Below are 25,937 nucleotides of genomic sequence, written 5' to 3'. Positions count from 1 at the left end.
AACTATTTCACGGAGGGAAACCAGACGGCAAGACACAGAAACCAAACAAAATATAAAAGGGAGGTGTAGACAGCGCAAAATAAACAGGAGGAGATCCTGTTGTCAGCTGTGTCTAACCACTGCACAGACAGACAGAGACCTACTGTAAAGAAGAGGCCGCAGGTCTGCAGAGGTATCCATCTCTGTGTCTGGTATTTGAGCAGCTCAGTCCTCCTTTGTCGCGAAGGCTTCCACAAATTGCACCACGAAGTCCGAGCAGTCATTTTCTAACTCGCTCTCCTGCACGAGTCTGAGTAGGCGTGTCGCGTTCCTTTAAATGAGTGTTCTTTGACTATCTCTAGTTTCTTACTCCACGTCAGAGCCTAAAGTTCACTCACTCATACCCAAACACAGATAATTTGGAAGCAGTTTCACACAAGCAGTCGAACTGACCGAAAACAGTCCCCGGCTTTTGCGAGAATTAGGGTTGGGCAGCAGCACACCTTCACACACAGAAAAAAAGAAAACTGGTTTGACAACATCAGTTGCGCTGATCAGGATGTAAGCATGAGGAAACCTTTAAAGACACAGATCCCTCTCTGGATATCAATTAAGAGATGAGTGTTAGAGGAACTCTGATCATTCTGATAAAAAAAAAAAATGAAATGATCAAGTAATAAAAGGCAACACGTCCATTTGTCCACATGTTCACTGAAATATGATCAGAAATGTTCACAGTAACTACCTTTTTTATTCAAAAATTATTATTAGGTTTCAGATATCTGAAGTGCGGAGTTTGAGGACGCTTGAAAAGATTTTCCCTGTTTTTTTTTGTTTTTTTTATCACCTCAGCACACGGTCTCTTTAAACTGGGCACTAAATTACAAAATATCTTGCCAAAGGCATCTTTAACTTCCGCACAAAATACATCAATAGAGCAGAATAACAGAACAACAGACGTCTGTACAAGATAGAAATATGAACACACAGAAATCAGGAACAAATCAACAATACCCACATCAAACCTGAAAAAGATCCAGCCAGAGTTGGGAATGAGGAGTAAGAACTAATAAAAGGACAAGTAAACGACATCCAAAGCAATCGTCTCCAAATTGTTCATTCAGAGACGTATTTAATAAAGCTGAACAACTCCTTTAAATCACCTTCTACCCTTCCCAAAGCAACCATTGCTCTTTTTAAATGGTAAATGTTGCACCAACTTAACTACTAACATGAATATCTGATGTCTATATCAATCATGGCTCGACAATTTAGACAGCAGAACTACAATCTCATCACCTCTTGTTCCTTAAAGAAAATATAAGTTCCTCAGTCAGCGACATTTGCACACAGCGGTGGCTGCTGACACAAACACCCAGGAAACTGCCTATTAATCTCTTTGACACTTCTTCTGACCGCTGTGTGTGGAGTCCACGCCCGTACCTTGTCCACCCTCTTCTGCCAGCTGTCCTCTCGTTTGACCATCAGCTCGATGCAGTGGGACAACGTAGAGAGGATTCCTGCCGTGGTGGCCTTGAAGGTGATCGCTTCGCCCTTAAAGTCGATCCCGTTCATACCTTTGGGACTGGCGGGGGAAAACACTGGCAGAGACAGGAACACGGAAATAATGGAATGTAACAGCTGCCTCACGACTTGATTAAAAACAAACAAGTCGTGCTTTTCCTTGTTTAAAGTGAATCAGTTATCGACGTTTACTTTTTTCCACAGATGTTGTCAGTTAAAATAATGCAAGGTCAGCGAGCATCTGCAGGTAGACTCACGTTTCTCTTTGCTGCCGTTGTTGTTGTGATTGTATTCACCGTTGGGTCTTGTGGTGGTAGGAAATTCATCTTCGTCCTCCTCTACTACTGATAAGAAAACAATAGCAGTGTTAGCTCTATCTATAATATATCTCGGAAGCTAATAGCGTATAGTTTAATATTTTCAAACTAATTCCATGAGAATAGTAAGGTTTGACATCCACAGTTCCCGGCTAGTTCATTCATAACTGTCGGTAACGGATAACTTATTTTCAGCAAAAAAACATAATTGAGATTATACGTCCAGCGCAATATAAATGTTAAACATAAAAGTGATCTTAAAGACTACAAGAAAGCCACAGAGATTAAACAACCCACAGAATGTCCTGTAAAACAGGATTTTGATCTCTCTTTCTTTTCTCAATGAGCCGTATCAACAACTCTGGCTCAGCTCTCAAGCGGCGCGGATCAAGTAAACAAGTTCACGTCTAAAAATGCTTTCCTTTGCCAACAAACATGAGACACAGTCCTCCACAACTCCTCCACACCGCTCTAGAGAACATATTTCCAAACAGAATTCATCTCAAACAAATTTAACCCTATTTAAAATAAAGATCTGATACGCTAAAAGCTGTAGTGTAGTGTACTTAAGCTCCACATTACCTCGGTCTCTCTGAAACTCATCTTTGGAAACGACATCGGCGCAGGAGTCAAAGTACTTCTGCAGAGTGTCCACCTGTCTGCACAGAATGTCCCGGAAGGTTTCCATTTCTGAGAGCTTCTCACGCAACCTGTGCCCCTTCTGAGCAGAGACACAAAGTAAACAACGGCAACAACACCAGACAAAATGTCGCCAGAGGAAAGCTTCATCTCAGATTTATTGTTTCAGCTGACGATGAAAATCTGATGGTTGTTCAAATTGGCGCACAAAATGAAAATCATTAACACTCGGCATTGATACAGAAGATATGTTTGACTGTAAGCTGTGCATTAAAGGGGAGGATCGAGGCCTTCAACATAAATATTACATTTAGGTCTGGGTACCGTTAAAGAGTGATTCATATCAGTACCCTGACTTTGATATCGGTTCCTGATCGATACTTTTTTCAAAACCAATTTCAGAAAATCCAATTTAACGAATAGAACATTACATTATACATCACGGTACTAATCTTTAGTTTTGGTGCAGTTTAAAGCGGGAGAGTGAAACCCATGCGTTTTCATGTAGCTACAATTTACATCTCACAAGCATAAAATCAGGTGATGCTGCCATTTACGCCTCACATGCAAGCTATTGCTAAACAACAATTTACCGATTGTCACCAAACGCCTCATGAAGGCTAACGATAGAGGCCAGCTGGCCGAATGTCCACAGCGAAGCCGCTAGTTTCTGCAGCGCAATTCAGCGTTAATTAGAAAAAGGAGTAAAATAAGGCTTTCTATTGTGAGATCCACCAAAGTTGAAATAGATTTTATCTACGTGGGTGGGCCACTGAAGTAGAACCTATGTGAAAGTAGCTGGCATGAAAGCAATTCGGTCTGTGCCATGAATGGATCCGGGTTTGGTACCCAGCCCTGGTGGCCGGCCTGCTAACCCTTCAGCTAAGCATATTCAGTTCGTGGCATGCAGCTAACATGTTTCCATGGCCCGTTAACATGTCTAGCGACATCTTTTAACTCGGCCATCGGGGACCATGTCTCACCTTGAAGGAGGATGTGGATGCGGAGGACAGGGCACTAGCTGCTGAGGTGAGTGACAACATGGAGCCATGGCGCCTCAGACTCGTTTCTGAACCATAACCGGACTCGGCCTGCGATCCAGGTGGAGGTGTGGGAAGACAGCGAGGAGAGGCGAGAGAAGAGGAGGGAACAGAAGCTCAGTTCAGTGCACGCAAAACATTGGACAAACTGCAATGTAACAAGAATGTCTGCCGCTTATCAAAACTAGACAGAGTGGGATCAATTGGAACAGTCAGCGGCGCTGAGTAATGCTAAGCTGGACCGGAGCAGAACCTACACCTACACACAAAAACGAGTCTGTTGTGAGGGACCGCGGCTGAAAAATGCATCATGCATCGACATCTCTGATGATCTGATAATCAGCGGCTGAGGAAGAGTGGAAGTAAATTGAAATATATTCTAGCGTGGATGGAGTTGGGCTTTATTGTGACATCCTGAAGGAAAATAGTGGACGTACCGACTAGGACATACAGCACAGCGGGTCTCACATGACATCATAAAACAGATCAACGAGTAGCCTTTAAGGAGGGGCAGTTCTGGCATTTGTTCCATAACGGCCAACATATAACTGGGCGACGACTGCAACTGCAAACTCTGCAAAGCAACTGAATTTTATTACAGATAATGTGTGCGTATGCACACCGAGCCGAGCGCACCAAAGCAAAATGTCCTTGTTTGTCCCACATGCAGCCTTTAATTGTTATCTATGACATTAAAGAGAGACAGTAAATGTATGACCCAGTACTGCACGTTTCACGTTTCCTCAACCAGCAGCAACGGTAATGTTTGAATGTTTGAGATTCTTAAACATTTGAATCAGGACTCTGACATGCTGGTGGTGTGGTTTATGACTCTGGAGTTATTTGCGTAGGTTTAGTCATGGCTTTGAGGCAAATTTTCCACTTGATTACTGAATTAACAAGAGACTGGAAGTTATTTCTGTTGATGGATTGGCAGGCGGAGGAATTTCTTAAGAACAGAGAGCAAACTGAAGAGAGGGAGTCAGGTGACCATCTCGAGAGGGAGCACACATGCATACCTCTGCTAAAAGAGCACTTACAACAGAGTGATAGGCCGAGGGAACTGACAGTAATACAAATATTAAGCGGCGTAGTAAACCGTTCAGGGCCAAACCAACAGAAAATAAGGTCTCACCGTTTGCTGTTGAAGGTTTGTTTACATTTACTTGATCCAGAGATTGTTATGGTTTTAAGATGAAGAAAATTTAAGCTTTTGAGTAGTTTAAAGTAAAGCATTTTCTCCCATTTCCACAGGCTTACATACAGTAGATTTAGTTGACAAGTAGAAAATATACTAGAAAAATCTAGAGTCATATAAGAACAAGTCTTCACTAATTTCTTACAAGAGAGTATTTGATTTGTAATCAGTTGTTTACAGCATTTGGTCTATTCATACCAGACACATATGAAGGCAGTGAATAAAATATATTGAACACCATACAATAAAATGAAATTAAAGAATATATCTATCTTATTGTATACGTATTTGTAATTTTTTCTTATTGTGTGGACCTCTCTCTCTCTCTCTCTCTCTCTAAACCACAGCCTGAAAAATTACCCAGCTCAGTCCCAAAAGCAATTCCCCATTACAACATTCATGAACCTACAATCAGACCTGTTACTAAAGAGACACTACAGCAATCAAAGTTAATAACCATCTGCAGAAAATGATGTTATTTTATTGTGAAAACACTGACTGCCCATAAACACACTGCCAAAGTCAAAATAACTGTCGGTTTCAAAAACACCACTTTTTGTGTTAAGCTGGGCTGTAATTGGCTGCTCAAGTTGCTGTAACACAACACGGAATTAAAAGACAAAATAATACACTTTTTCTATTAAATCAAGAGGGAGAGATGAGTGCTCACTTTCATTTTTCATATTGAAGTCAGTGATTGTTGACACTGAAAGGGCTTCAGCTGCACAAAATGAAGGTTGTGATGCCTACACGGGTTGTACTTCTTGACTGCTTTCTTAATGCACCTGTAAAACTCCGATTTAAACTACATCATCCTCAGTGCTGCTCTGCTATATTATAAGAATAATATAATATAATATAATATAAACACCCGAGAATCACAGTTAGCTGGTTACATGGGTAAACAAATGTTTGACAAAAAGTGCAATGGGTAACACTGTTTACTTCTTTGGTTAGAGCTGAGATACCACTTACTGAAATTAAGGATGCAAAAAAAGAACATTTTATTCTTGTTTCTGTTCTGATCTTTGAATTTAAGCCTCTAATTACAACCGATAATAAGGGATGCTCCTCAGATCATGACTGAAATGCAACATATTCAACCAATCCCGTTGCAGTTATCCCACTCCTCCTCCTACATCCACAATGAATAGATGTCGACGGCTCTCTAAAAATTGGTGGTGTATTACTCAAATAAAGGTCAATCTAAAACCTTTTTTTTTTCCCCTCTTCACATGTTTGCATTTGCAAAGAGAGTGAGTTATTGTATCGATACGGGCAGCAACCAATAGATTAACATCAGTTATCATCATCAGCTCTGAAATTTGATATCGGTGCATCTCTAAGTGAAATCATTATTGCTTGAATGCTAATTTGGGACCACGAGGCAAAGCAGTACTCCATGAACTGTGCCCACGCCAGAGACCGCCATCTTTATGCACCTGGTCAGATGCATGACAACCATGCAAACTGAACACCCACTCGCACACAACATGTGAAATGGCGACTTGAGCCCAAGGCTTTGTAATAGTAATGAGATGAGTGACTGCCCCGAGCAACCATGAAGAACTTCTGCTTGGGAAATTACCTCTCAGCACACAGCCATGCAGTATAAGCCTAATTTCCAAATAATACTGACTGATTTCTTCTGAAGCTAACATGCAGTGGAGCTCCATGGTAAAGCTCGTCCACATATTTATTATTGTGAAAAACTGCAAGCAATATAATCCTTTCAGCAGCTGTGTGAACAAGGCAAAAATAGGTCATGTACAGTAATTATTCATGTCCCGTCGCAGGCATATAAAAATGTAAACACTTCAGTGACGAGTGACCGTGTGCAAGCAGCATGCCAACATGCTATAAGCCCACCATTCGGCCATTCCAACAGCCAAAGCAGAGCAGGACACTGCTGCAGTCCTGGTGGTTTCGCGACCCCAACATGGCCAGGCGCTTCCCCCAACACTCCCAATGTTCTGACAATTCAGAAGGTTTAATCCAGTATTCCCGTTTCCCTGGACACACCTCACTATGGAACAAAAGGGAAGAGGAGGAGGTGGAGAAGAGAAGCTATACAGGCGTAGCTTAGCTCATCAAGTCAAAAGAAAGCAGCGATAAGAGAAGGGAAGGAAAAAGTAGTCATTTGGAGACGAGCGGCAGACACTCGCTGCTCCATGAAGCAGAAGAGACCGACTGTGTGGAAAGGAGGAGTCTTGGAATTCTCATGCGTGCACACACACACACACACACACACACACACACACACACACACACACACACACACACACACACACACACACACACACACACACACACACACACACACTCTCACACACTCTCTCGCCATGTACATACATCAACAGACCACACACCCTGAAATGTGAAATCTTTTTATCCCGTCCGTCTTTATGTCCAGCATCCATCACCGGGCGACCAAGCTTGACTGTGTGTGTTTGCATGGAAGAGTGAGAGCGAGAGTGGGGAAGAAAGGAAGACTGCATGCGTGTGTGCATTAGAGAGAGACGAGAGCTGTCTGGGGCCGTTTGGGTAATGAACCAATAAAGTAGTGAACGGGTGGGCGAGTGAAGCAGCCTACTGTATATCATGGCAGAGAGAAAGAAAGAGAGAGACAGAGTGGGAGGCAGGGAACAACATTTGTCTGCATCTTCTGCTTTACTTCTGTCTACCCGACTCTCCTTTTATCCCTTCTGATTTGCTGATACCCCCCTGATCTGGACTAAAAGCGTTCAGATTGTGCCCACAACCAACATGAAGAAGTGGTGGAAAAACCTCAAATAAATACAGGGGGGGGGGGGTCTTCCCCATTCCCTCGCACGTCACCCCTCTGAATCTGCTCGAATGGATCCGTCTTTTCTGTATAATGCAGTTTTATGTGTCCCTCTTGATTTTTTTTTTTTGTTGTTGTTGCCGTGAGAACAGCCAATCAAAAAAAAAAAAAAAAAAAATCCATTATTCATCAAGAGCTGCATTTACTGTGACTTTTCCCACCAACACAAACACACCCACACATAAAAACACAAACGGACTCCAAAAAATGTTTTTCCCCTGAACAGCCTCATTTTGTAATATGAATATGCAAATAATGGTTGTTAGTCTTTGCAAAGTGGCTGTTAGGGGAGGGGTCATGGAGCTGTGATTTCAGGCTCACTCAAAACAAATGCTGAACATTATAATAAAAAACAGTTAATCTGTCTTCATGTGTTTTCAGCTATTATTTCTTAACGCACATGATGTGTTTAGAAATACTTTTTTTTTTAAATGTCTGTACTATAATGTTATAAAAAAAACTAGAGCACAGCAGCATCAGTGACTTTCTCGCGTGATCATGAATTACTGCATATAATACAGCCGACAGATTATTCACTAGCTATCCATTTTTCTTGCAAATACATCTAGCTTGGTGTTACCAAATTCACTGTGCGGGTCTGGCTGCGCTCCATTTGCAATCGTTTCCAATCTTTGCATCCTACTGGGAATAGACGTCGGGTTAATTGCTATTGGAGCAGCCTTTTACCAATCGGCATCGACCTCCATATGATTTATGTTGTGCGCCAAAAGTCGACCACCCCCGCCACTGTTGGAACTACTTCAATGTTATCGCGCTTTGTCAGCCCGCACAAGAGTGCCTGCACAAACCTTAATAGAAACAGGGTTTTCAGACGACAATCACAGCAATGACTAAAGCTGTGTGCAATAGCTTGCTGGAGCCAGGCTAAAATGTGTCTTCGCCGGATGCCAGAATTTGTAGAGCAGTTCAGTCTTATTATTCAAATTTCCAAAGTGTCATGAAATGAAGAGGAGCTGGCTTTATTTGGCGAAGAGCCACATTGATGGAGAGCTGACGATCACAACCAACACCCATTTCTGTAGTGACTATTTTACACTGCGTAGTTTTACAAACTTTAATTGTAGACAACTGGGATTCACAGATTATCTGCCGTTACTGGGGAACGGGAATGAACAGACTAGCATCCCTTCCCGACTTTTATCCTCCCATCCCGACGACATTTAGTGCCATCGTCAGCAGTTCATGCGCACCACTGACTGCAAGTTGCCTTGTGTGCTTCTTCTTATGATTATAATAGGCAACTTCTCGGGAACTCCTCGGGTAGGTCAGTGTCCTCTGGCGCTAGTGGCTCAAACATGTACAGCTGTACAAGTCCAATGAAGCTGTCAGGCGGAGCATCCATCTTCAGCTCGTAGTGGTATTTGACACTTCTGAGAGAGGTTGCACCTTTCCTGGGACCGGCCGTGGTTTCAGCACCTTCAGCGGACACGCCCTCAGTGTTTTGGAGAACAGGATAATGCTCATTTTTATTTTTTGTTTTCCACAATTTGAAACCTAATTCGCTTGTTAATTTTTTTTAAAAGAGCGGTAAATATCACATTTTTCTCTGGGGAACACATATACATTACTGCTTTAACATGAACTTGTTTAACCCATATTAAAGCACATTTATAGCCAAGTATGAGTGTTTCAAAGTGGCACAACATTTTTTTTTTTTTTTAACCCTACAACACCTCAAAAGGTGACCAGAAAGAAAGAAAAAAATATATACATATATTATTTGTCATCACACTTAGTGTTGGAAAAATGTTCCATGTATGAATGTGTGTGTGTGTTCTACTGTCTCCAGTTTTTGTGATGTGAGTACTGGGGACTGGAAAATAAACTACAAATGAAGTGCTCATATTTGCAGAACAAGCAGTGTGAATGCTTAAACAAAGTAGCAGGAAAGTCAGGCCACCCTGGTTAATGCTTTCCTGGGTCCAGATGGAAAGATTAAAAACACACTGCAAGTAGGGAGAAATGCTTGGTGCAAGACTTTCTTTGTCCATTTAGGAGCAGTGCAGACACACTACCTACAGGAATGCTGCAGGTGGTGCTGCATTAAGCTTTCTGAGGTTACTGCAGGTCACAGTCCAAACATAACCCTAAAAAAAAACAACTATCACGCCATTGTTAATGGAATAGAAACCTGTGGTTGCTTGCACTCGCACTAAAAACTCTCAGCAGCACAAACAAAACAATCCACAGCACCATTTGAGTCGAGACTCACGACTAATGAGGATTCACGGGATATTGAAGGGAGTTTTTCTGCCCGATGTCACTCGTGGGAATTGTTGAATTGTTGGACTCCACTCTCTAATGTTATGAAGCTTTGTTGGAAGTCTGTGTTAAGTGCCCTGAGATGACTTTTGTTGTGATTTGGCGCAAAATAAATATAATTTGTTTTCAATGGTGGTGCTTTTTCATTGGTCTCTCAACTTAACTGTTTTTATGTGTCAAACGTAGCACTATAAAAGGATATTAATAAAAAACTAAATAAAATCAAACAGATGGTTAACAAGTTCACTTTTTAGTCCACAGTAAACTAAACTTCTAATTCAGTAAAGTATAGCTGGTTGTTTTAAATAGTTTTTAATAGATGATGACATTGTTTAACTGTTGCACTTACTGTGTAATGTGAGGCAGTTTTTCTATGCACCAGAATATATTTTAAAAGTATCCTGATAAAACAGTAAGAAACTAAACAAGATTTTTTTTACAGCTTTATTGGAAAAATGTCTACATTTTTCAGAAGGTTAACAGATTGTGTTTCTTACATAGGTGCCATTTATATTGAACCCGATTTCATCAACTGTACATAAAGCCATGTGATCTTTAGGTGTAATAGTGTTTACAGCAGTCCAATTGTATGACATGTGAAGCACGATCCCAGCCAGCCTAATAAACTCCTGAATGAAAGGCTCGACAAAGACCTGGCCAATAAAACACTCACATAGTCCACATATAAACCTAAGATGTCCTTGCAGAGTAAGCAGCTGCCTACCATCTGATGTCTGATGACCTCAGCATCTCACTCCTCAGATTCCCCACATTCCCAGGGATCAGGGCTGTGTGTGTGTGTGTGTGTGTGTGTGTGTGTGTGTGTGTGTGTGTGTGTGTGTGTGTGTGTGTGTGTGTGTGTGTGTCTCTGAATCCTTGTCCTGCCACACCTAGCTCACTGAACACAACACAGATAACTCCCTGTCTGTTCTGAAAAAATAACCTGACCCAAAATTCAACCTGAATATTGGAAGAATGTGAATAATGCAGCAAAACATTCTTTTTTTGTGGGGGATTATGGCAAAATTCAATAAAATATTTATCATGGCCTCAGACACTATAACATTAGAAAATATTTTCTGATTCTTAACAAACACCAAGCAAAAAAAAAACAAAAACAATCTGAACACAACAGGGATTGGAATCCCTATTGATTTCTCCGTCCTGTTAATACAGCCAGATTGCTTTCACAATAAGCATTATTTATATATATCTATAATAACTTTTCCTAAGAAAGTCTGTATGACAAGCAAACAAAGATGTCAAAGGAAACTAACAAGTAAGATTCAGAAATATATGCAAAAGAAAAAGAAAACTGAAGTACTCACTTTGTGCAGTTCTATTGACTCAATCCACTGGAGTCTGTGTTCAGGATCTTCAGCTCTGAGGTACCAAACGCTGTCGTTCACGCTGATGTCAAAACGACACTCGTCAAACTCGTGAGGCTGCGCGGAGAGAGGAGAGTCATGTATAGTTATTATGCAGAGTGCATGAGTAATGTCAGCAAATACTATCCCCACAACCAAATATCTGTAGTTGTAGACCACAAACTCAATGAAACATATTCCCCTAGTTCAATGAAATCACTGCTCCTGTCTTGACACTGGCTGACTAGCAATAACAAATTGTGGACACACATGGACTCCATCAGTCACAGAAATGCATATGCTACACAATAAACAGGAATTTTAATTAGAAACCGATGTCTTATGTCTGGGTTGCACCCAAAACAAAAAGAAACGGAGATTGTTCCACAATGCTGTCCCCCGAACCTGAATCTTCAGAACCTTTCCTTCTACTCCTGGGCCAAATCTTTCAACTACCACACTCCCCCAGTCTACAATGCACCCCACCCAGCGCCAACCACCGAGCGCCTGAGGCACCCAAACACATGCAGCAAAGAATTCCCTCGTTTCCTCTGAGATTGGAATTTGACCGCTTCACTCAGCTGAGAAGAGATCTGCTCTGCAAAGGTGCACAATAGGAAATAAGGCACAGTTGACTTGAATCCCCTCTTGCCCCCCCCACCCCTCATACCACACACACACACACACACACACACACACACACACACACACACACACACACACACACACACACACACACACGTGTTTCTGCTCTGTCAGCTGACTTAACCGTGCGTTGGCCAAATTTGATTAGTTTTGCTGAATGAGGCTCATGTCCTGGCTTATTTGCTGCCACACAGACAACAACAACAACAGACAATCGAGCTCTGAACACTCAGCGTCAGCCTGCTACATAACATTGTGTTAACACTTCAACGCTGGTATTACATATTTAGAAAGCTGACAGGGGTGACGTCTTTTCTGTGACCTTTCAGGGCTTTTACTCAAGTCACCAACAACCTTAGAGACAGGCGTAGCATCGAAAATCTCACACCCCCCTTTAAAAAATTTCACTGGAAGGAGTTGCGCAGTGATGACCTCAAGCGCATCCAGCCGGGATGGTTACCGGCTAGAGAAATCCAGTCTATCTTACTGTGCAGTATCAGGCACGGACCATAAACTTGGCCTTTACGATTGAGTTTATAACTCTTTTTTTCTGACTGGAACGTTCTCTTTCTCCTTGCGTAAGCACTGCTGTGTATCTGTGCTGCATTGGCTTTCTTCAGTATACAGGATTGTGGACTCTCCAGTGTCAGGAAAGAAGAGGTTATCAGTCCAACACTGATAGTCGAAGTCTTAGAGGACTCGGTGTCCTCTAAGACTTTGACTGAAGGTCTTCCTCTACGTGCCTTAAACTAGTGTGTGTGCATACATGTTTGTAATATAATTAAAACATTCAACACGATAAATAGACATATAAAATGTTACTGATATGAGATAACACCGAGCAAAAACATGTGAATGATAGGAAAACTCAAATGCATAGAAAGGAGCTTGTACTGATGTCAGCTTTTGATAATGGACTTTGGCGCACAATAGGAATTTTCAGACCGTGACATTTCCTGCATGTTGTGCTTCCGTATGAAGAAATTCTGGTGATTGTCGACAGCTACTCTCTGTAACAGACTGATGTTAGGCCAAAGAAGAAACAAAACAAAAAAAATAAAGCAGAGGCTTGTTTCTGCATTCCTGAGTCTTCATACCACCGTCTCCTCAGACTGAACTGGCTTCAGTTATTCAGGAAAAGAGAGGCAGTGGGAAATGGCTGTGTGGGTCATACTACTCTGATAATTACAGAGCACGTGTAATAAAACTGTGAACACTCTGAGTTGAGCGACTCTAACAATCAGACAAAAGTCTGAATGTCGTGTGGAACTCCATTCAGGTCTGCACAAACTTGGCCTAATGTTCACACAAATAAGCACTCTTCTCTACAGGAAACTCACTGTAACCTTTCATGTTGCAGTTTTAATCCAGGTTTGAACCAAATAATCCTGTTGCACAAATCCCAGTAAAACCATTTGTTTGGCCTCTGTACTTGGTGGCGGTATGCTCACAGAGGGCAGTGAATATTTAACCAGGGTGTGGGATTTCAGTTTATCTCGCCAACAGGAGGCCAGCATAGGAGGAATTCAGGTCCAATCTGTACAGTATGTGGTCAAGGCTTCAATTTTCAAACCGTCGGGAAGACCAAATTGAAGTAGACAATCACTGCCATGGAGAAAGAGGCACGCCAGAGGCTGCTCAAAAGGATCGCTGAAGCGAGACGGCTTCCGTGTGCTAAAATACAGGACTCCACCAAACCCGAGATCTTACGAACACCCTTGTTACAATTGGACTTGTCTATCTCGCAGGAATCAGAACTGATCACCTCTGTGTTGATGACAAGGAAATGACATGACCAAAACAACTGGACCTGCTGGGCCGATCACCCCCCCCCCCCCCACCCCATCCAATGAGACCCACTGAATTGTTGTTGAACAGGTGCCGAGTTCATCCTGCTTTCTACTGGTGCTCAGACAGCAGAAGAGTCATGTTCCTTCCTCATACCGGGGTAAACACTTACTGTGATGACAGCCTTGCTGAGGCACAGAGACCCCCTGCAGCCGTACTCCCGCTCATCCTTCGACTTGTAGTAACTCAACGTGTTGTTTTTCAACACGACCCATCGGTCCTGCCACCCGTGGATGTAATTTGTCCACTGTAAACACACAAGAGGTGCAGTATTCAATCAGCTGTACGATGCAAAATAGTCTGCCTGAATTATGTCTGTGCAGAAAATTAACTGATGCGGTTCATTAGCAACGATCGGACTTAGCAGTGTGCCATTTAAAACATATTAAAAACAAGCATAAAACTCTTAAAAAGCTACCTTGCTTAAAATGCCTCCGAGCTCCACGGGCGGCCCGGATTCCGGGTCCACATCCTCATCCGAACCGGACGACGAACTCTTCTCGGACATTTAATTCCCAAGTTTCAAAGAAAACTTGAATCTGGTTTTGTTTTATCGACAGAGCCAACGCAGCTTTCGGGGAGCTGCCGGGTTCGTGTTGGGGTCCGGACGCCCTCACGGCCAAAAAAAACAACAACAAACAAACCCCCCCCCTCCTCCCCCGCTGACAACAAGCCTCTTCAACGTCGGAGAAATAATGTTAATTAGGCATTAACAGAGGGCACAAACCCAGCAGCGGGATAGCGTCATTTATCTCGGGTCGTTTGACTGGTCCTCGTTAACGCGCTGTCCCGGAGGTGACAGCTGGGTCTTTCTTCGGTTTCTCGGTTGTTGTTGTTGTTGTTTTTTTTGCGGGCTTTGTTTTGAAAACTGATGTCGAATATCAATTAAGACGAGCTAACTTAGTTAGCTGTCAAAACGACGCAACCAGCTAGCATGAACTTAAAACTAACCAACTCGTGACTGTTCTCGCTTTAAAGCTGCAGTCGGATTGAAAGCTGCTCGGGAGAAGGATCGATGTGGAAAAGGCCTCCGAGCTCAAACGCTGCACCTCGACTTCAATCTACAAATGACGAGGAGGCTGATTGTGTCGCCGCTGAGGTTCCGCAGTTCAAGTTAGCAGTAGCGGAGGACCGACTAGCTTCGGTCTTCACTCGGGTCGGTGGGGGGGGGGGGGGGGGGGGAGGAGGAGGAGGAGGAGGAGGAGGAGGAGGAGGAGGAGGAGGAGGAGGAGGAGGAGGAGGAGGAGGAGCCGCAGCCACGCTCCGCTCTGTGTACTCACTGCGTCGAGGGACGACAAAGCTGAACACGGCGAGACCGGAAGTCAAACACGTTCTATCAAATTAAAAGCATATTTTCCGTATGAAATGACAAAAACCGCGAGGCATACTCGGTAAAATATTTATTTAAAGCTTTTTTGTTTTGTTTTGTTTTTTTTTTTTTTTTTTTTTTTTTTTTTGGGGGGGGGGGGGTTAAAATGTGTCCCATATTCATTTTGTTTACTTTGGAAGGAAAACACACAGAAATATTGTTTTTTATTTAGACTAATGACTTGGATTTTGTAAAGGAATGGAATGACGTTATCAATGTGGTTTTGGAGGTAAAACTAAATTTCATCCCTCTCTGAGTGAATTGATCAACGGGTCTAGTTTTATTCTTTAAGCTTTCCTGTCGAACAGCTGACTTGTGATCCATTAGTTTGAAATGCATCAAACTATGGTTACATTTCACGGAATTTTGGTGTTTAGTTAATTTGAAATATTTTTTTAGAGAATTAAAAAGCGTCAATCGGCTTTTAAAATACATTTCTAATGAATAAACGTTGATTATTTGTTCAAATGTATGCATTAATTTAACAGGAAAAAAATGACCATCAACTTCCGCTGCAGAAATTACGTCATTTCCTGTCAAACGCAAGCGCACTTGTTTTAGACAAAAATGTCGCTTTTTCAAAAATAATTTTTACAAAATCTGTAAGGAAACTGGACTTTCCCGGGTTAAATTCTAAAATTCACTTTTATTAACCAACTGTAAATGTAGAGGAAACCCTGCACCTTTCTCGATGATGACGTAAATACGCGGAAGTACCGCCAAACCGTGTCGTCACTGTTTTCAAAACATGTAGGGTCATGAACGTTAAACAGCTGAGCGATTCGTTTCAGTGTCGTTGTTAATGTTCAGGGAAAAGGTAAATTTCTGAATTACTACCGGTTATCGGATCCAACTCGAGAAGGCACGCTTAATGGGATACACAGATCCGGTGTATTATGAGAGTGTTTACTTTACAACAGAGTTGAGATCGTTATAGTTTGGACTATATCAACAAACGACTGTTTTGCCATCATTTTGTGGGATGGAGAATGGGGATGTGTCCACCAAAGAGGAGAGCTTCCTCTCCAGGATGGCACTCAATGACAACAAGGCTGGGATGGAGGGTCTTGACAGGGACAAGATCAACAAGATCATCATGGAATCATCCAAGGTAGGTGCTGACAACTTAAACACACCTTCCACTTTAGTTTAAACTAAATACCAGAAATCTTCCAGACATAGAGGCTTATCCTACACAAGCTGTCTCTAATATCATTGTGCATGACCAATAGTAGAAGAAGTATTCAGGTCCTTTACTTAAGCAAAAGTACTGATATCACACTGAAAATACTCCACCACAAGTAAAAGTCCTGCATTCAAAGCCTTACTTAATTAAAAGTATGCGAGTATTATCAGCTAAATGTACACGCAATGTAGTAACTGGTACATGCCAGTGTTTAGATATTATATATGATGTTTTTGGATTAGTATTACTGTTGAATTGATGTTCATTTTAACACTTTAGTTATATACAGTTGCGCTAATATACATTAGATAAGATTATACTCTATTAATCCCACAGTGGGGAAATTCGGTATATAAAAGTACATAAAGTATTTAAAATAAAAATGATGTACTTTTGGTTAGTTTAATCTATAGTAATGCATTACATTTTATAGGGTCAAGTCATCCATTGAATCTAAGTGGATTTCAAAATTATTTATTCATTTTAAAAAGCCAGAGAATTTTCTCAACCCATAAAGGAACGTTTAATTTGTCAGTTTATTAGAAAATGTCAAATTCCACCAAATTTGGAGATGCATGTTTTTCACTGGACAGAAAGGGTTTGAAAATGTAGTGGAGTAAATAGTACAATATCTGCCTCTGAGATGTAGTGGAGTGGTAGTGTAAATTTACATAAAATGGAAATAGTCAAGTAAAGAATCCCTGTGCAAACAGCAAGAACCTTAACAAAAGCATGTGTAGAAAAAACAAAACAAGCCCTACTATGATGTGCACATAGGAACTGTGACATCCACTTTTACAGATTGTATTCCCTTTTCGTCCAGTGTCCTCCATGAAAAGACATACCCTACCAAATAAATGTGCTATTGTAGCTTTTAATTTCAGCTGTGCTGCAGTGTTGATATAACTCTTCTTTGTCCTTGTCCTTTGCTTTCAGGGATCCAGGTTTTATGAGAATGAGTTGAAGCGAGAGCAGCAGGTGAACCAGCGCATTGAGAAAATGATGCTACAAAAGGCACAGATCAAAGAAGCACAGTTAAAGAAAGCACAAGCTCAGGCAAGACAAATAAATCTGACTTACCTGATTAACGTTGTCATTGGTTTCTTTTTGGAGGTTACTCAAGCACACATGCTGACAAATGTAATGAGATGTATGAAAACACATTTCAAACATCATGTAACTTACTGTAAGTGCTTTTCATCAAATCTCTCTGTGCAGGTGGAGAGGATGGCCTCGGCGCTGGAGAGGAGTCGTGATCTAAGCCGTGTGATCGTGCACGTGGACATGGACGCTTTCTATGCTGCTGTGGAGATGAAAGACTGTCCTGAGCTAAAGGACAAGCCCATGGCTGTCGGATCCATGAGTATGCTGGTGGGTCTGGGAAATGGACACACTTATGACAAAAATGTCTAAAATAATTCCTGCAGTTGCAGGTGCAATAGATATATTGTCCAACACAGACTGTGCCGAGTATGCTCACATTTACTATAACACAAACAAGTATGCGTAATTAACTTCTTATAAATTATATATAGTATATATTAAGTGTCTGTGCTGGGCTAGAGGTAGTAACAGAGTACACAATTCTGTCACACATTCATCACAATCTTTTGTTGGCTGGTTGTCAAATTATCGGATGTAAACGGTTTACCTAAAATATGAACCATAATGTGCATAAAAATACTTAATGTTATAGGTTCATTACACATTACATTACTGTATTCTTGAAATCCTTGCCATTTTTACAGGGTAAACATCATTTGTATGACTAATAAAGAAATTTAAAGTAGACTCTTGTACGTGAAATCTAAAATACTGTTTTCTGTCTTACAAGTGTTTTATTCTGTTTTATTCATTTTCTAGTCAACATCTAACTACCACGCCAGGAAGTATGGGGTTCGAGCTGCCATGCCTGGTTTCATTGCAAAGAAACTCTGTCCCAGTTTAGTCATTGTTCCAACCAACTTTGATAAATACAGAGCAGTGAGCGATGAGGTAAGAGCAATGCCAAAACACACACAAAAAACAAACACATGCTGCGCAGTGCTTTTGCGACTTCTTGCCCACAGACACTTGTGAATTTATATCTCTGTTAGATCCGGGAGATTTTTGCAGACTATGACCCTCACTTCCAGCCAATGAGCCTGGATGAAGCCTATCTAGATTTTACAGACCACCTGGAACAGAGACAGCGTTGGCCAGAGTCCTCACGTACGCATCACTTCCGTGCCAGGAGCATCTCCACAGGTAGGGCTTAAATGAAAAGTAAGAAGGAACACCTGGTGTGTTGTTTTTATTTTTTATCTGAAAAAAGGAATTTCTGTCACGTGATGAATTGAGGAGTTTTACACACTAGTATTCCATCTAATCAAATTGAGTAGTTTTACACACTGACTAATCATCACGTGAAATCATTTCTTTTGTGTAAAGGTGAAGAGCCGACTGAGCTTCCCCAGGAGGCAGTGCCAGAGGTGGAAGACCTCTCTCCGGTCCTGTTTGAGGACAGCCCGAGCTCCTCTCCCAGTTTACCGGGCTCTGAAGGTGTCTGTGCTGCTACTGGTGCTTTCGAGGTGTTCGGGACATCTGTCGAGGAGGCTGTGAGAGAGATGCGCTTCCGCATTGAGCAGAAGACCATGCTGACTGCCAGTGCAGGTGAGGGGAAAGACACTGATGTTATGAATTAAACACTAAGGGCCTGGTTTACTAAGATCTCAAATAATGGGTACTAATTTGCGGTTTCCTTCCAAAAGTTTGCACATTTTTTTGGCACCCGTTTTGCGGGTGATTTACGAAGAGTAATTGCGTTATTCAAATCAGGTGCAAATCGCTGTATTTAGATGAGGGGTTTACGTGTGTTAAAGTGATTCCAGCCATGAAAAACACAGAACGACCGCAAATGGGGAAGGAAATCTGATCCCATTGAAATTAAGAAATATAAATATAACACGAACAAAACGCTTTATAGGAGATTATTAGCAAGAAAGTCAATACTGTGGGGAAAACAAAAAGGAGAAAAAAAGGCTTAGTAATGAAACGTCGGCAAATAAAACAGGAGAGATGGTGAGATGCTTCTAATAAACACCGATCAGCAGGTCCAGATCTTTCTGTGATGAGCAGATGAATTAGTTTCATTCAATGCCTCGCGAGTGCTCGTGAACCTTGTGAAGCTACCTGTGAATTCTGTGGGACACATTCAGTACATGTGACAGCACACCTGAATAAGGGGACTTGGTTGGACATCCGAGCAGCGATACGCTGGGACGACCCAGAGGCAGGACAATGCTGAGTCGGAAGAAGTTTTAATGTTTTAACATTGCCAGTATTTCATGGCTTCTCCTTGTTATTTACTGTCAATCATCATTCAGTTCATTCAATAACTCAGAAATTTCATCACTGGACAAACAATATGTCTGAATAATTTTTCCCTGTCATCTCAAAAAATGTTTCCATGGGTGTAAAAACACATTCTCTACGTATTTTTTAGTTTCCTGCGTCTCCTTCTCACCACAATAAGAGCAGCTGTTTCTCCAGATTTGCGCATCTGATTAATACGTTCCTTTCAGTCCAACTAAAATACACAACAATCACTTCTCCTGTTTCTACTTTCAGGTTTAGTAAATGTCGTTGCAGGTGCTAAATTGTTCTATTTGCATTTCCCCTCCCAGTATTTTGCACCTGCAAGTAGAAACGCTCAATATTACATATGCATGCAGGCAAACACGCAAAATGGACAACGTGTTAAAATGCACATTTGAAAGACGCAATCCTCACTGCACGTCGTTGGTAAATCTGCTTGGAAATTTTTTGCGGGTGGTGTGAAGTTTGCACATGATTTTACACACGCAAACCTTTAGTAAATCAGGCCCTAAATGTTATTCTCTGTCTATCACAATATCAAGAAAATACAGGAAAGAGGACGTGATCTTCCCCCACTTAACAAACAGTCATGCTGTTGTTGAGCATTTTGCTTTTTTACTTTGTTTTCCCAGGAAAATGATAACATATATTTAACTTCCTCACTCCAACCACTCCTGTGCCTTCTCAATAAAAACAAAATGTAAAAATTATGGAGTACAGGCAGCTTTATTTTCAGTGCAATTCATTCTTTACAATAACAAAACTGCTCAGCAATAATAATAGAAGTCCTAAAAGTCTATGTGGCCTATTTTGTTCTTGATTATGATCAATATTATGCACATTTCACCAGCATGTCATTTCCAAATGGTCTGTTCTAATATTCTTTCCAATATTGTAGGAATTGCTCCAAACATGATGCTTGCCAAGGTGTGCAGTGACAAAAACAAGCCCAACGGCCAGTTTAGACTCCCCGCCACCAGAGAAGCAGTCTTGGACTTCATCCACAATCTTCCAGTTCGCAAAGTACAGCACTCATCACTCAAACTAAAACATAAACAGAGACGTGTGCTTGTTGCAGTGCAACTATTTCCCTCATATGTCAGTCAAATTTAAGCCTAGAGCCCTGAGTTTTACAGTCTTATAGATGTGGTCTGTGAACCTTCTGTGTCCTGTCTCCCTGTGCCTGCGTGGGTTCTCTCAAGGCACTCCGGCTTCCTCCCACCAGCTAAAGACATGCATGCCCGATACAGAGGGGCCTTAGGTGTGAATGAGAGCGTGGATGTTCTTTGTTTCGGCTTGTCTATGTGTTGGCCCTGTGATGGACTGGTGACCTGTCCAAAGTGAACCCCTCTGACCCTGTTCAGAATAAAACGGGTATAGATAATAATGTTGTGTTTTATGCATTCCTCTAGGTTTGTGGTATCGGGAAGGTGAGCGAGAAGATGCTTAATGCTCTGAGTATCAGTAGCTGTTCCCACTTTGGCCAGCAGATGGCATTGCTGTCATTGTTGTTCTCAGAGACGTCCTGGCATCATTTCTTGCAGGTTTCTCTGGGTCTGGGCTCCACATTTATACCCAGGTATAATCCGTTTGTTTCATAAAATTTAGTAAAACTGATTAAAGAAAAAAACAAACTGTCCACATCAGAGAGAGGAGGTAATATTCACTCTTTATTTTGATACAGGCACGAAGAAAGAAAAAGCATGAGCACGGAAAGGTTTGTACTTAAAAAGGCATTAATTGACACTGATGTGATGTGGTTGAATTGTCATTTATTTAGTGTCCATCCTCTTGACTCTTCCTTAATTTCCTCTCTGCTCCATTCTTTTCGGATGCTCACTATTTACAGGACATTTAAAGAGCTGAGTAAAACTGAGGAGCAGTTGTCTTTATGCAGGGAGCTCTGTGAAGACCTGGCAGAAGACATGAAGAAAGAAGGTCTGAAGGTATGACATGAACATATCTATGCATATTTTCTTAACAACAAGCTTGTCTTAAATACATCTTTGGCTTCCTGTCCTAGTTGTGCCAACTTTGTCTACTGTACACTCAAGATTTTATTGTGTAACTGCTGTGACATTGCTTGAATGAATCACGATGTGATTGTCTCAGACTGAGCAAAGAGAGCACTATTTGAACATAACATTACATAGCTGTGCAGATAAAGAGAAAATGGTTATACTGTATAGGTAAAAAAAAAAAACCATCTTATTCTTTGCCTTCTTAAAATCACCCTGACTCCAAACTGAATCTCACACAATTACTTTAACCTGTCCATTCCCTCTTGAATCAATGGAGGAAGGACTGGATGTCTTGGCACCGCCATCACCCCCCTGCCTGGGCCCTGATGTGGCCTTGATAGCTAGAGGAAATGGAGGGCCATTAAAGAGACAGCAGGGGCTACTATCAGCCTTGGAAGCATCTCCCTGGGAGATGATCACATTACTATGAAAACTCACAAAATGCATTCTGACAAATCAATCACTGATATGAAAGATACAGATTTCTATCTCTTTTCCATTTACAGCCTTTCCATACAGAAATACATTGATTATGTCAGTAATCGGAGGATGTTGGAAAGCAGACAGTAATGATCTTAACAGTTTCTCTTAACATGAATTCAGCTGTGTGTTTTCTTCTTTTTTTGAAGGGTAAAACAGTAACACTGAAGCTTAAGAACGTGAACTTTGAGGTGAAAACCAGGGCGGCGACGCTGCCATATGCTGTTGCTACAGTGGATGAGCTCTTTGCTGTTGCTAGGGACCTACTGAAAACGGAAATGGAAAATGAAAGCCCCCAGCCACTCAGACTGAGGCTCATGGGTAATTAGATATGACAATATAACTGACATATCAATTAATATAACTAGCTTGAAATAAGTTTAAATGATCTGTGACACACTTCATGTGGAAATAATAACACAGCTGGCATTCATTTTGAAGTTTTCTTCAGATAATTTGTTTTTTGTGCTTGTAGGTGTTCGTATTTCTGCCTTTGTCAGTTTGGATGATAAGAAGCCCCTGCAGAAGAGCATCATTGGCTTTCTTCAGCAAGGCAAGACAGACTGTAGTGGCTCTTCACAAGGAATGCATCACAACCCTGAGAAAGGGCAACTCTCCAGTCACTCCCTCCAAACCCTCCCACTTGTGTGTCTTCCACTGGCGCAGAAGTGCCAGAGACAAGAGGAGGTTCCCTGGCAGAGTAAGCAGGGGCAGTTAGAGGGCAGCCAGGCTGGTGAGGAACCCCAACAGTCTTTCTTCCAAAGGGCTCATGCCAAGAGACTGCAACTCCAGACATCGAATGCAAGCACACAAGAGGAAGGAAATGGCGATAAGGCTTTTTCCTCAGTAGGCACCTACACTAGTAACAGTGAAGAGTCATCAACAAACGCAAACAAGAATAACTGTACAGCTTCAGATCTCTCAGAAAATGACTTGGTTTCGCCCGAACAGGCCCATGCATCCACATCAGGCTGTGCTAGGACAGGGTCAGAAACTCTCACATGTCCGGTGTGTTTCAGGACGGTGGAGACGACTGATCTAAATGCCTTCAACCAGCATATAGACCAGTGTCTCAGTGATGCCTCCAGAAAACCAAACCAAATCACAGTTTCAGACGCAGAATCTGAGTTGGACCTCGAGGATGACCATAAAGAACATGAAGTAGTGGACAAACTGACGTGGCAGTGTGAGGGAGAGTCAAAAAACAATTCAGAGGTGGAGTTGAGCAGAGTTGGTCAGCACAGCCTGAAAAACAATTCTGTTCAGAAGGTTTTGATGATTAAAGGTGACAACAAAACCGGGACTTCGCTACAGCCTCAGTCATGTAAGGGTAAAGGTCCCGTCCTCATCTGCCCAGTATGTCAGCTGACCCAGGACACCGATGACCTCACTGTCTTCAACCATCACGTTGACCTCTGCCTGAACCAGGAGGTCCTACATGAGCTTGGGGGACAAACTTCATCTTCCAGAAACCCACCTGCAGTTGAAAATAACAAGACCGCAGGTTAGTGTGTGTATTATTGAGATTGTTCAACGCTTGTTCATTTAAAAGGGATCCTGTTCTGTGCACTCAGTGTGTTCCATTGTTAAATTAGCAATCTCTGGTTGCTTTGGCTAATTAAGGGCAGTGAAAACAAGTTGTGACCACAACACCAGCATATCGTCAGCTTTTACGTTGATACGGAAAACAGTGGCTTATCTACACGTCTTAACTAGCTACATTTACATTGATTTACAGCTACCTGATGAATGCAAGTTCAATATTCACTCTTCATTCAGCTCAGGATCAGTTTTTATGTGGCTACAACTCCCGAGGGAAATACTGCATGTTGCTCTTTAGCTGCTAAAGCTAAACCCGGATACCCCAAAAAAACAATCATAATCTTAAGTGCTTTCAAACACGCTGTGTCCTGTATGCATCTTAAGCCTGAGGATGTTTCTGTCTCTGCTGATGACAGATACGAAGCTGTTAGTAATGTCTATAAGCTGTGACTGTGGCTGTGTGACATCTTAACAGAAGGGATGTCTATTTGGAAGGGTGTCAGTGGCCTATGACCTTGTTATTTACTGACAGTGACATTGTGTGAGAAGTTTGTATCGATTCTGACAGCGAAAAGACATCTCATTTCACCCCATGGGGCTCCCCTTGCCCTGGTCTTGGGAATGGCTAAATCACTTTCTCACCTATTCATTTCCTACAATGAACTGCACCCTGGTTTCCTCTTAAACAAGTCTACCTCAGAAATGGCACTCTTTATATCCCTGAAGAGGTGCTGCAATTGCGTACCTCCTCAATGGATGTCGGTTTTTTTGTCAGACAAGAGATAATGATGGAGGGGTTTTTTTCTATCCATGTCAATGAGTATCTGTTTCTGTTTGTAGAAAGAGGACATCTCCTGCAAGCAAGCAAAGGCAAAAGCAAAAGGTGAGATCGCTTGTTTAAAGATTATTGCTTCACAAAATGTTGACATTTGGCCTCTACATATTCCCTGTACTGTAAGTAAAGTAATATTTACAATTATACCAACAAATTTAATTTACAAAGAAAAAATGTGGATTTTTTTTTTTTCCTGTTCATTTCATGACTTAGACGGGACTCGCCTTCCTCTCCTCCTTCTAAAAAGGCCAAAAGACTTGGTGCTTGCAACACCATTGACAAGTTCTTCAGGTGATCTGTGCACATGGATCCATCCTCATCTCAACGAACTCAGACAGCTCTCCCAGTCCCATGATTTCACTGGGCAGGTTTTATTCATTCTATGGACTCTGCAGCTCATTGCACTCAAAGCCATATACAGTTTTTCTCCTCAATAGCTGTTATTGAGATTTCTGATATAAGAAGCTAAACATTTGCACGACTATACCTTACTTGTCTTCTTGGAGTCATATACAAAAAGAAAGTGACACAGACAAATACAGTTTAATTTTAGCAAAATGATTTAATGACTGATGTCTGTCAACGACAGTTTCAATGCACATATTCCATTACTCAGTGAAGTTAAGTCGAATGTGATTTTTAAAGGAGCAGTGTGTAGGATTTAGTGTCATCTAGTGGCGAGGTTGCAGATTGCAGCCAACTGAGCACCTCTCACTTCACCCTTCTCTTCCAAGCATGTGGGAGAATTAATGGCAGTGAAACTTGTAAAAAAACAAAACATGAAAGGCCTAGGTTGACGTAAATATGCATTAATAAAAATATAATGATGAATCTTATATTTCATTTCTGCCGATAGATCGCCCTAATCCTACACACTGGCTCTTTAATGGTAATTTAATAATAGTATGCTAAATTCAACATGAGGACATTTATTACATGCCATAGAGGTCAAAACATTTAAATCCATCTTCATTAAGTTATTTAATTTCCAGTTGTATTTATAGTGTCAATGATAAAGCTATATATTTAATAATGAAGATAAGAGAATGCTTCTATCATGTAAATTGTTTGAATAAATCAATATTCTGCGTACATCTCACTTTTTGTGACATTTCTACACAAAGAGTACCCATCTATCCTCCATCAACCTGAAATGTAACAACAGTTGTTCCCTGAAGAAACACAGGATTAGACTGGTTTAAAGCAAGTTTGTGACTGGATGGTTGTTGTTTTGAGTCTTGACTCAGACAAGAAAGAACTATAACAAAAACAAGCCGGAGGTGGAGCCGCGCAGTGACCAGCAGCTCAACACTGTGCTGCCTCAGGTGGTGAATGATTGTGGAAAAAGAGCATGTGTAACCAGCCTTAACTTCTCCGAACAAGTTCCTTATGTTGATCTATTGTAAACATTGTGCTGCGTTAACAGAAATTGAATTGAAACTAAATGCTTGGTATCAATGTG

At 41.5% G+C, this 25,937-nt stretch overlaps 2 protein-coding genes across 7 annotated transcripts in view; one reads left to right on the top strand and one right to left on the bottom strand.

Annotated features, from left to right (window-relative positions):
- LOC138627208 (ceramide transfer protein-like) overlaps positions 1 to 14,314 on the bottom strand; it is a 22,937-nt gene extending 8,623 nt beyond the window's left edge. For 2 of the 5 annotated variants that reach the window (XM_069709393.1, XM_069709395.1), the window contains exons 1-7: positions 14,104 to 14,314; positions 13,798 to 13,932; positions 11,154 to 11,270; positions 3,443 to 3,550; positions 2,403 to 2,541; positions 1,761 to 1,847; positions 1,423 to 1,580 (exon numbers count right to left, since the gene is read on the bottom strand). In XM_069709393.1, the coding sequence (XP_069565494.1) occupies positions 1,423 to 1,580; positions 1,761 to 1,847; positions 2,403 to 2,541; positions 3,443 to 3,550; positions 11,154 to 11,270; positions 13,798 to 13,932; positions 14,104 to 14,193 (834 nt within the window). In that variant the 5' untranslated portion in view covers positions 14,194 to 14,314. Of the gene's footprint in view, positions 1 to 1,422; positions 1,581 to 1,760; positions 1,848 to 2,402; positions 2,542 to 3,442; positions 3,551 to 6,566; positions 6,724 to 7,066; positions 7,353 to 11,153; positions 11,271 to 13,797; positions 13,933 to 14,103 lie in introns of those variants that run through there. The other 3 variants (XM_069709394.1, XM_069709397.1, XM_069709396.1) reach the window with 3 other exon arrangements.
- A 1,365-nt stretch (positions 14,315 to 15,679) lies between these two features.
- On the top strand, positions 15,680 to 25,557 carry polk (polymerase (DNA directed) kappa). 2 transcript variants are annotated; one of them, XM_069709386.1, is made up of 14 exons: positions 15,680 to 16,165; positions 17,177 to 17,296; positions 17,459 to 17,611; positions 18,104 to 18,235; positions 18,337 to 18,487; positions 18,671 to 18,892; positions 20,496 to 20,524; positions 21,010 to 21,176; positions 21,282 to 21,314; positions 21,447 to 21,543; positions 22,248 to 22,419; positions 22,574 to 23,602; positions 24,481 to 24,523; positions 24,689 to 25,557. In XM_069709386.1, the coding sequence occupies exons 1-14, from the start codon at positions 16,037 to 16,039 to the stop codon at positions 24,768 to 24,770; spliced, it is 2,559 nt and encodes an 852-aa protein (XP_069565487.1). In that variant the 5' UTR covers positions 15,680 to 16,036; the 3' UTR covers positions 24,771 to 25,557. The 2 variants fall into 2 exon arrangements, with proteins under 2 accessions (XP_069565487.1, XP_069565486.1); XM_069709385.1 differs by having other exon boundaries at positions 20,496 to 20,620.
- The last annotated feature ends 380 nt before the right edge of the window (positions 25,558 to 25,937 follow it).

This window comes from Brachyistius frenatus, unplaced genomic scaffold (assembly GCF_029030835.1).
Source record: "Brachyistius frenatus isolate BFR_SWC_R1_liver_20210118 unplaced genomic scaffold, ASM2903083v1 Contig_83, whole genome shotgun sequence".
Taxonomy (NCBI): domain Eukaryota; kingdom Metazoa; phylum Chordata; class Actinopteri; family Embiotocidae; genus Brachyistius; species Brachyistius frenatus.
Note: the sequence above shows the minus strand (reverse complement) of the source record. Positions and strands in the feature narration are given on the sequence as shown.